This window comes from Pygocentrus nattereri, chromosome 1, assembly GCF_015220715.1.
Source record: "Pygocentrus nattereri isolate fPygNat1 chromosome 1, fPygNat1.pri, whole genome shotgun sequence".
Taxonomy (NCBI): Eukaryota; Metazoa; Chordata; class Actinopteri; order Characiformes; family Serrasalmidae; genus Pygocentrus; species Pygocentrus nattereri.
This window is the reverse complement of record NC_051211.1, coordinates 14,638,104-14,649,726: the sequence shown is the minus strand read 5'-3', so window position 1 is coordinate 14,649,726 and position 11,623 is coordinate 14,638,104. Positions and strand designations below refer to the sequence as shown.

The 11,623-nt window shown below is 38.5% G+C and overlaps 1 protein-coding gene across 1 annotated transcript in view; it reads right to left on the bottom strand.

The window, feature by feature from the left end:
- Positions 1 to 2,164: 2,164 nt before the first annotated feature.
- The window catches only part of LOC108416686 (sialoadhesin-like), a 44,427-nt gene continuing 34,968 nt past the window's right edge, over positions 2,165 to 11,623 (bottom strand). The window contains exons 20-28 of the mRNA XM_037531980.1: positions 10,577 to 10,843; positions 8,150 to 8,419; positions 7,422 to 7,691; positions 7,083 to 7,316; positions 6,917 to 7,001; positions 4,562 to 4,706; positions 4,352 to 4,423; positions 4,166 to 4,232; positions 2,165 to 2,568 (exon numbers count right to left, since the gene is read on the bottom strand). Coding sequence (XP_037387877.1) covers positions 4,194 to 4,232; positions 4,352 to 4,423; positions 4,562 to 4,706; positions 6,917 to 7,001; positions 7,083 to 7,316; positions 7,422 to 7,691; positions 8,150 to 8,419; positions 10,577 to 10,843 — 1,382 coding nt within the window. The 3' untranslated portion in view covers positions 2,165 to 2,568; positions 4,166 to 4,193. The remainder of the gene's footprint in view (positions 2,569 to 4,165; positions 4,233 to 4,351; positions 4,424 to 4,561; positions 4,707 to 6,916; positions 7,002 to 7,082; positions 7,317 to 7,421; positions 7,692 to 8,149; positions 8,420 to 10,576; positions 10,844 to 11,623) is intronic.

Sequence of the window (11,623 nt, the reverse complement as noted above, 5' to 3'; positions counted from 1 at the left end):
GCTTTCCTTATAGTGGTTTATAAAAATGAAATACTTGTACTTAATGGCTAATATATATATATATATATATATATATATATATATATATATATATATATATATATATATATATATATATAACTTCAGCTTTATCAAGCTTATCTATTCAAGTGAATATCTACTCAACTTTTTGGTAATACTTTCAAAACTTCTCTTTGCACAAGCATTTTGCTAATATCAGTTGTTTGCACTTTTACTCTCTAACATGTCTCCGTGAACAGACCTGATCTCCATTGGCTGATCTGCACCTCACCTGCATGAACTGACCCTCGTGATGATGCTGCTGTTGCATAAACTCTATCTAATTAACCATTGCTCCACCTGTTTTATCCCCGTTTTGTATTCTAGCATTTTCTGAAACTTCTTATCACTAAATGGGCAAACAGAAAGAGTACACTGTTAGAAATAAAAGTACCATGCAGGTACATTATTCATTCATCAAGGTGCAAACAGTGTAAACATTCCCTCAAAGGTACAACAGTGGTTTTAAGGTCCAATTGTGTACTTTAAATAAGTTTTTCTAGTGGAAAAGTAGATATTTGTAACTTTTTAAAAGTTCATGTTTTAAAACAGGACCATTTAATGAAAACCCTGGAGATGAGATGGGGTGTGTGAAGTCAGTACAACTTAGAAAACATCATTTCAGTGGATTATGGTACAATTATGTTCCCTGACTAAAGGTACAGAAATGTACCCCTGAGGGTATCACCCCAGTCACAAGAAGGGTACTGCCCCAGTGACAGTGTCGTACCTTTTTTTCTGAGAGTGTGGGTGTGTGTGTGTGATTGGTTATTAACTGTAGAGATATTTTAGGTAGGTATCTACAGTAGTTATATATCATTGCTGTCTGAACAAAAACCTTATATCTCCATTTTTGTCTATTTTCAGTTTTTGACAAATTGAAAATGCATGTTGGCCTTTACATTGTGTGTAAATTTAAATGAAGCATGGAACAAAATAAAAGGCCAAAAATGACTTGGAAAACACTCCTTTGACTTATATTGAAGTAATGCATGTTTTTTCCTTTTCCTATAAAGTTACAATTTGGATATATATATATATATATATATATATATATATATATATATATATATATATATATATATATATATATATATATATATTAGTGAAGGGATAAAAGTCTTTTCACATCTCTTATTATTAACTACAACTATGAATTTCAACAGCAAACCTCCAAACCAAAATGTATAATGACTGTCTGTGTTTTTTGTTTTTTTTTGTGAGTTCTGATAGTTTTTTATACATCCAAGCAAACTTAATGCATGCATCTTAAATATGGCTCTAATTAAAACATTGACAGGCCTAAAAGACATCTTAATTAATATTGAATGACAACATTAATCCATACAGGGTGGAAGGGGGGGGTTTGTCTAGCAAGGTTACCTCTGCCTTGGAGCACCTTTAAAGCACCTGCAGCACTGATTGTAGTGGAGTACAGCACTTCAACAGCTTCCATGTTTCAATATGAAACAATATGAGAATGCACTGCCAGTTGACTGGCTAATGCAGATAAAAGCCAGATATACAACATTACTAGTAAGAAGCTGAATATAACATCTGTATGCATTAGAATTTACATCAGTGCTACATCAATAGATTTCTTTATTGTTATACATCAAGGGTGGTATATCTTTATCACTGTAGGGAAGGCATGTTTCCAATAGTTGTATTAAGTTTTTCCATAATGCATTCTTGAAGTTATAATGAGAAAACACGGATGGAAGAAAACACAAAAAGAACAAAAAAAAACATTTTGATGAGAGAGAGTTATGCAATAATGAGCTACCAACTATTTTATAACATGAAAAATAATCATAAATGCTAGTTTTGGACCAGCAAGCTCATTTATTCAATGGTAGAATAAGTACAGAGCTATACTTAAGTGAAAGTATAGGTAACGTATCAAACTCTGAGCTTCTGAAAGTGGAAATATAAAAGCAGAAACTTAATGAAAAAAAAAAAAAAAAAAAAAAAAAAAAAAAAAAATATATATATATATATATATATATATATATATATATATATATATTATATTCTTAAGTATATAAAAGTAAAAAGAAAATATTTTAACAGATCATATTTAGAGTCTTTTTTACTTCTTAACATTAAAGTAACTTGGCACTAACAGATCTGAGTCTGTCATACAGTTAAACACAGCATTGAAAAATCCCAGGGCCTGAGAACCTTGTAACAGGGACATTCAATAGAAAGGAGTAAAAGTAAATAGTTTTGGAAATATAACAGATGTGCAAATATTCAATTTTAACAATACTTGAATAAAGTACACACTTAATGATATAGCAAGCACTTTATAAGGTAATATATTGGTTTGCCACACAAGTCAAATAGGCTGTTTGCAGTAAAGCTTTAGCAGGTAAATGTGGAACTAGGCAAAAAAGAAAAGAAAATAGGCAAACTTTATAAGAAACACTGTATTTTAAGCAATTAATGTCTCATTCTTCAATTTTTGTATCCGTCGTGATGGTTCTGATCATGACTCCACCAAGTCTAAGGCAAGAACACACACAGGTAATAGTGCTAAACACTCAGACAGAAACACTCACTGTCAGCATATTGACATATCCTATTATATCAATGGACACACAGACAGATGACAAATTAAAGAAAAACACAACAGAACATTTCTTAGTCTGGTATTAAGCTACCATAAGCCACCAGAACAGCTTCAGTGTGACTTTGCAAGTCTCTGGCACTGAACTGAAGGGATAAAACTCCATTTTTCCATAATTTATTCCCAGTTGTGTTTTAATTATTGTGGTGGAGAGCACTGACATGTAGTATCTAACACGTTAGTCCAAAATCTCACTTAAATGTTCAGTTGGGCTGAGATCTGGCGATTGCAAAGGCCCGAGCATAAGATTTCCATCATTTTCATACTCAAACTATTCAGGGACCCCTTGTGCTCTGTGAACAAGGGCACTGTCATGGTAGAAGAGACCACTCTCATCAAGATGCCATAGGATAATGGTGGTCAGAATAACTTTTTTATTGATGTAAACTTGTGCTCCCTTCTGCCATGTCGTGTACTCCACACTTGTACTCATCTGAAATTCACCACAAGGCTCTCTAATGTGCATTTGTCTTTGTAATGAGGTGTTTAACACTGCAACCCCACTGTAATATCCCTCTCTGTAATAGCCCTGGATGAGCTGTTCTTGCTGACAGCTTAAGGACATCTTGCATCGACATTCTCAGTCACCTAAGGAACACTTGCTCTTGTGGTGTTTCTTACATATTGCATTAATTTGAGCATCACAGTCACTGAATGTGAACCTCTGATCACAATTTCCAACCCAATTGCAATGCTTAGCGTTTTCGTACATGTCACAGAGCATTACAGCTTTATAGTATCATGCATTACAGCTTCTACACCTATTATGTTTCTCCACTCAAGTATTTCTCTTAATTTGTCACCTGTTTGTGCTCACAGAAACTTTGTGGTGAAGTACAGTATAACTATGTGTAGTAGTGGGCAATATTTCAGGACAATTTACAGGACAAAATATGGACAATTTCAGCATGTGCTATAGTGCACATGTATTTTATGACAAAAACATGTTAGATGTTTATGTAATCCTTTTTTGTAGGTTATTATTACTCAAGAATGTTTCTTCACTTTTTAATAAGGAACATTTTGAAGTTTATCTGAAATAATTCTATTGAGCAAAACAATATTTCACATCTGAATTTATACAAGGCCTAAGTTGGCTTCTTATTTGGTGGCTCTTTGTTCAGATTTTCTGTCCCACCTTGAATAGAACAGCACATTCTGGCACCTGTACAGACATCTAAGTGTAACTGCTGCACCATTTAAGATGGAATGAGAAAATCAAACAATCAGAAACTGCTGGAATTTGGAAAATATTATAGTAATTTAGTCATTAGGCAGTTTCTCAGTTGCTACAAGGAATCCCTGTAATTGGTTAGATTAGGCTAACATCCCCAAAAGTCATCTGTGCATATTTATATATTAGTAATGGTTATGACAAAACTGAACAGAGCTGAACTGATTTACTGCCCACTACTAACCCTGTGTAAACACTGACAAGCTGATGAAGCATCAAATCCAAATGAAATCACTTACTGGAGACAGAAGAGGCTGCTCTGAAGACCTACACCTGCGTCACATCATAAGGAGCACTGCTCTGAGTCTAACAGTGAGAAAGAACAACAGAAAGGAAAACAGATAAAAGACTAACTTACTTTGCATTTACATTTTCAGTTGTTCATGTCATTCTCTTTGGACTGGGTTTTGAAGTGGGGATCTTACTGTTAGAGCTTCATAGACATCATCTGAGGTCTTAATATTAAGAGCTGTGTATGTGTCGTCTGGGCCAACATTCTACACGAAAAAAGGAAAAAAAGGTGTGTCAGCTCAATGCACAGCTGCCTCTGTATGGCTAAACAGCACTGCATTACCCTGCGCTCTACCAGGAAGCCAGTATTAATAATAATACACACGTTCTAATGGATCACACACCTCGTAATCATCTTCAATTGCTGCCTTCTTCTTCTTCTTTCTACTGCTTTCATCAACTTCATATTCATTTGTGCTTGTTGTCTTATTCTTCCTCCAGCTTTTACCTACCCAGTATTTCCTTCCATCTGTTTTCCACTTCTTCCTCCTGCTTTCATGTAATAAATTACAACAGTTCTGCTTTACATATTAACATGCTTAATTACTATCATGTGATGAATATGGCAATGGTGTTTCACTTCAGCACAATGGTTGTCATGCGATGCTTTAAAAAGCTCTTTTTTAAGCAATTGTTGATATTTTTAAAACACATTCATTATTTCTTATTATTTTTAAAAAGTTCATTTTTATGGTTCACAAGTCGTGCTGTCCTCTAAATACTCTTAAAGGTTTGAGCAACCTCAGTGAACACTTGGATGTGGTTTGAGCAGAGTGAGAGTTCTGGGAACGTATATACGCAAGAGGTTTTTGCAACTACTGACCTTGTGTTTGTTAGCTGTGTTAGACTTGTAGGTCCAGTGCTAAACTACGGACGCAAAATTTGCAAACCAAACATGTCTTACCTACCAACTACATCTGGTCTAATCAGATGATTCCTTTAAAACAGGGGTGTCAAACTCAATTGCACAGGGGGCCAAAACACACTTTAGTTTGCGGGCCGAACAGAATAAACATTTATTGAACACACTAAAACTAAATGTTTTTTGAACGTAAATATGAATAAAAATAGACAGGAATGTTATTCTGGAATAAAAAATAAACTTAAACTTTAAATAACATACATTTCTTGCTCTCCATAAAAATATATCCACTCAAAATTATACAAGTTAGAAATATGAACATGCTGCAAAACAAAACAAAACCTGGAAATATAAATACATTTTGTGCTTTTCAGCAACAACAAATAACGAATCAAAGCATTCAGTTTTCTTTGCTCTTGTGCCATTTTATCAGAGCTGGATGCTTGGCATCTTTTTTTGGTAACAAGTTCGTTTATGTTTGGCGTGAGGTCCCGTGTTGTGGAGACTCTCAGAATGGACTGCAGGTGCTCATCAGTGAGACGACTCCTGTGTGCTGTTTTGTTTGTCTTCATCACTGAGAACAGCTTCTCACACAGAGATGTGCCACCAAACATGCACAAGGTTCGAGCCGCTTGTAGGCGGAGCTGGGGCGCTGCTGCGGGACTGGAGTGAATAAGCTCTGTGGGCCCTGCAGGGTCGCACTTTGCCTTTAGTGTCTCATTACACTGCAGCTCAATCAGCTCCATCTGAATCTGCACAGGTGCAGGTTCCACGTCGACGGCAAATGGATTACGAACAACTCAAAATTCTTTTTTTTGTTTTTCAAAGTCACCAAAGTATTTATCAACAACGTTGTGCCGACTTGGTTCAGCATTACTTGGCAACAGGGAAAGTGAGGCAAGTTGCTCTGGTGCTTTTGTTTCTCCCATAAAAGCAGCTTCACTTGAAACGCCTTCACTGCGTCATACATGTCAGTGATCATGCGGTCGCGTCCCTGGAGCTGGAGCTTTAACGCAATGAGATGAGCTGTTATGTCAGCCAGAAACGCCAACTCACATTTCCACTTTTCATCCCGCAAAACGCTGGAGTCTTTTCCTTTACTGTCCATGAACTGACAGATTCCGTTGCTGAGCTCAAAAACTCTGTTGAGAACTTTCCCCCAACTTAGTCAACGCAGCTCTGTATGATAAGGGATGTCGGCAAACTCTGAATCTATCTCCCGCATAAAGGACTGACATTGCCGGTGATTTAAACCTTTACTTCGGATAAAGTTCACGGTTTGCGTTACAGCGCTCATTGGTCCATCTTCAGGACTTTGCCACATAGTGCTTCCTGGTGTATGATGCAGTGATATGCTGTTAACTCACCAGTGCAATTCTCCTCCTGCATCTTCACTCGCATCACCGCACTAGTCCACTTCTTTCACCGCACATAGCCGCTGCTCCATCAGTTGTAAGTCCAATAAGTTTGTCCAGCAGTTTCATGTCGGTTACACTTTGACATACGTTTTCAAACATGTCCTTTCCAGTCGTCCCGTGCATCGATTTAATGTCCAATATTTCCTCTGTAACGCGCAAATTGGAGTCCACCCCACGGATGAACATGGCTAGCTGTGCAGTGTCACATATGCTTTAAAAGCTGTGCTTTGTGCAGTTTCCCAGACATGGATTAAACCTAGTCTTGGACTAAATTGTAGCACCGGTAGTAAATCACCATTATAAAATCTTTTTAGTTTATGCTTAGGGCAAATTGGGTTTGAGAAACTGACCCTTAATGATAGTTAGTTGGATACAAAGTTTGATTGTAACGGCTTAAATATTAAATAGACACACATCACCTTATCCACAGAATGGCGAAGAGAACAGCTGTAGCGAGCCCTCCACAGAATCCACCAATGCCAGCAGCTGCAACCTGTCCTTTACCTGAGTGAGAGGGTTAAAAATAACTGAAATAAAGGTCCTTTAAACCAGAAAACATGTGATTGAGTAGCTAATGCTGCTCACCGATACATGTGACTGGCACAGGACGTGCATAGTCATGGCCAATTCTGTTTCTAGTCTTGCAGTAGAATGGTTCAATGTCCTCTTTAGTGATACTGGTGATGCTGTAGGTCTGCCCATATGCCACAGGTTCACTTTCATCTTCACCTTCTTTATACCAGGTATAGTCCATCACAGGTGGGTTAGCATGAGCCTTGCATGTCAGGGTCACAATAACTGATGTATTCTTTGGGGAGTCTAGAAGTACAATATACAACTCAGACAGAGTTAAAGAAAACTCTTATGTGCACCATGTATATAAAATATTGTGGTTCCAGTACATATAAATGGCTCTTTACTTACATAAAATATTAAGTGGTGTGTACTCTGAGAATGCAGATCCATGCTGGTTGGATGCCCTGCACTTGTATTTGTAACTGTCTTCAATGCTGATATGTTCAATGACGTAATTCTGCCCGGTCCCTATTTGTAAGTCCTCTTCTCCTGATCTCTTAAACCAAGTGTAGCTCTTCACAGATGGGTTTGCTTCACTGCTGCAGGTCAGAGTCATTGAACCACCCTCCATTATTCCACCAAATGGTTTGCTGGACACCTGTACCCTCTTTGGACCATCTACAAAAAACAAAAATAAAAAAATAAACCACAGAATTCTAACGATAGAAATTATCTGGTGGACTACCCAGCAATCTCACTGACCTGCCCACTAATCCCAAAAATGATTTTCCTCAGCAAACGGAAAGGTACACAGCAATTGTAACACAGTGATTGTTGACAATGGATAATGTGCATATGTCTCAACTGACCATCAGATCAGTGACCACTTTTTAACAAGGAAAATATACTGTGTTATTATGATGTACATATAGAGTGTAAACCACAATAACTAATATAATTGGGCCATTAACTATCATTACAGGACATGATCAGACTGCAATAGCAAGAACAGCATATCCACAACTACACAGACATCAAGTACAGTATAGCAGAGTTGCAGCACCTAAACCCCTCTTTACAACGCAAATACACATTTGAGTGTGCCAGTAGATATAAATGACCCTTAGATAACTTACATAAAATATCAAGTCGCATGGTTTCTGAGATTGCAGATCCAAGCCGGTTGGATGCCCTGCACTTGTATTTGTAACTGTCTTCAACTCTGATATGTTCAATGGTGTAATTCTGCCCGGTCCATATTTGTGAATCCTCTGTTCCTGATCTCTTAAACCAGGTGTAGCTCACTACAGGTGGGTTTGCGTCACTGCTGCAGGTCAGAGTCACTGACCGACCCTCAAGTATTCCACCAGATGGTCTGCTGAACACCTCTACCCTCTTTGGGCCATCTGCAAAAAAAACAACAAAAAATAACTCACAGAATTCTAGCAATAGAATTTAGCTGGTGGAATATCCAATAATCTTCCTCCAGGATGGTGCCAAGTATGAAGTAACTAATTTTGCAGTAAAGTAAACACTTTTAGAAATCGGATCGATGATCACTCATCGAAAACTGTACTTTGAGTTCCTGAGCAGTGATCCATTGTTTGAACCTAGAACAGGCTTATTCATTTGGGCCAACCAGCTGAGGAAATGCCACAGATACCAGAAACGGGGAAGGAGAGTCACCGTTCTGGCCAGGCTGAAGCGACGTGCTAACTGCCCCGTCCCACTCCCCAGCATACTACTGGCAAATATAAAGTCCCTGGATAACAAAATCAGTGAACTCAGAGCACGATTCTCTTTCCAGTGAGAGACACAAGACTGCTGTATAATCTGCCTCACAGAGACATGGCCGTCAGTGGAAATTCCCAAAGAGGCCATTGGGGTTCTTTGTGCCTCGTGAAGACAGAAAAAGGACCTCTCTGGGACGAGTAAGGGGGAAAAGTGTATGTTTTATGATGATATCAAAAATGCTTGGTGTGATCAGAGGAAGCTGATCATTCATTGAGTCTTTCTGCTCCCCGGACCAGGAATATCTCATTATCTTGTACAAACTGCTGTGGCTGCTGGGAGAGATTTCAGGGATCATTGTCACCACCGTGTACATCCTACTACAAGCTGATACAGACTTGGCACTTGGGAAGCTGTGCTAGGCTGTTAACAGGCAGGAGACCGTGTTCCCAGAGGCTACCTCCCTTGTTCTTGGGGACTCTCCAAAGTACTTTAAACATGTCTCATGCAGCACATGGAAATCGCACATGCTGCATCTGAAAAGGGCACTGCCCACCTTCAGAGAGGTCCACCACTGGTCAGACCAATTGGACCCTGCACTTCAGGACTGTTTTGATGATGCAGACTGATGAATATGTAGACTGTGTTACCAGATTCATCAGGAATGATGTTATAGAGGATGTTGTGCCCAGGAAAACAGCCAGCTGTGCTCTCTGTAAGACCATAAGTGCAGCCAAATGCAAGTACAGGGCTAAAGTGGAATCTGAGTTCAACACCACCAACAAAAGAAGCCTGTGGGTGCAGTTAAACACAATAATGGACTGTAAGAGGGAAACTTGTTCTGTGAAAAACATCAGTGCTACACGTGCAGGTGAGCTGAATACTTTCTACACCCGTTTTGAGGTAAATCACGCCGTGCTCATAGAAAGAGTCCCGCCACCACCAAGTCAGACCCCTCCCCCCCTCTGTCTCCATGGCTGACATGTGCAAAGCCTTTAAGTGCGTTAACATTCACAAGGCAGCCGGGCCTGCTGGTACTCCTGGATGTGTCTTCAAAGCATGTGCACATCAGTTGGCGGGAGTGTTCACAGATATTTTTAGGGAACCAGCCCTGTGACCAGAAGTCCGTCTATAAGCCTGTCAATACACTTCTGAATCGTCATCATGATGTACACCATGGGCAATCCACACTGCATCCATATGTCAAACAGACTCTCTGTGATCTTACTGTAACTTCAGTCTAGCAAATCTATGTTTGCACATATAGATGGTCATCTTTCACATCCATTCATAAGCTGCATAATCTGGATACGTACATATCAGTATTCTGTCCACTGTTTACCCTGCATGTAATTTCTCTACCTCAGACTCACGCATTACATACATGGAAATGTGTAAAACTGTATGTATCATAGCTTTTATTTCAGGACTATATTACTCTGAATAACTGTACATTGGAAATTTGATTAATGACTTGCCCACTAATGCAAAAACGATTCTTATTTTCCTCAGCAAACAGAAAGTTAAATACAACACCCTGATCGTTGACAACTTGCAAATGTCTTGACTTTCTATTGGATTAGCAACCACTCTGTAACAAGTAAATAGAAAATACTGTGAAAAAAATGTGTAACCATAGTGTGACTATCCAGTGTACATCACAATAGGTAGAAAATTAAGTCATTAACTATCATTAAAAAACATGCTCAGATTGTGTCAGCAAAAACAGTATGCCCACAACTACACAGACAAGTTGCAGCAGCCCCACCCCTTACAACAAAAATACACATTTGAGTGTGCCAGTAGATATAAATGACCCTTAGATAACTTACATAAAATATCAAGTCGCATGGTTTCTGAGATTGCAGATCCAAGCCGGTTGGATGCCCTGCACTTGTATTTGTAACTGTCTTCAACGCTGATATGTTCAATGGTGTAACTCTGCCCGGTCCATATTTGTGAATCCTCTGTTCCTGATCTCTTAAACCAGGTGTAGCTCACTACAGGTGGGTTTGCATCACAGCTGCAGGTCAGAGTCACTGAACGACCCTCAAATATTTCACCAGGCGGTCTAGTCACCATGACCCTCTTTGGGCTATCTGCAAAAAAAAAAAAAAGACTAATCAGCTCCATAATTGCTGGGACCCTTTATAAAAAAGAAAAAAAGATCATTAATATCTCACACTGAAAATATGAATGAAATAAAGTCTTTATTTGCAGATCATTTAGTCAAAGAAAACAACACCATGTGTCATAACGTTTGGCACCCTGAATGTAGAACTTCTCCTCTGCATGTAAAACCTCTTCTTTACAACATCACAGTAATTAATCTTCTCCTGTAATGTTCAACAAGGTTAAGAGCAATGAATCTGAAACAGCATTAAATCTCTCCAGAATCCTCCAAGGACCTAAGTCATGTTTTGGACTATTCAGCTTCTTGAACACAGGGTCTAAATCATGGGACTGGAATGGCCATGTCAAAGGCTTGATTCTGAGGTCTTTAAATGATTGTCTTGGTTTGGGATCATTGTTCTCATGGAAGATCCAAGTGTAACCCAGGTCACAAAAGTTCTGAATAAGACAGTCTAATTATTAAGAATTTCGCTACAGAACACTGGAACCACGAAATAACTCGTTCTTAATTCTAAGAGAAGAAACTAATATTTAACTGTTAAAGTTTAATGTACAAGTATTTCTGAGCCTGAGCCAAGCTCAATCTATATGAAATGAGCTGAGAAGAATAAAATAAAATGGACACAAATATTAAAAACAAAAATAGGTTTATTTAGTTCATAAGTATCCATTTCACTGATTGGAGAGAGAGTTCATGTCACTGATCTAGCCAGCCAATAAGGTGGCCAGTTACATTAATGTGAGGG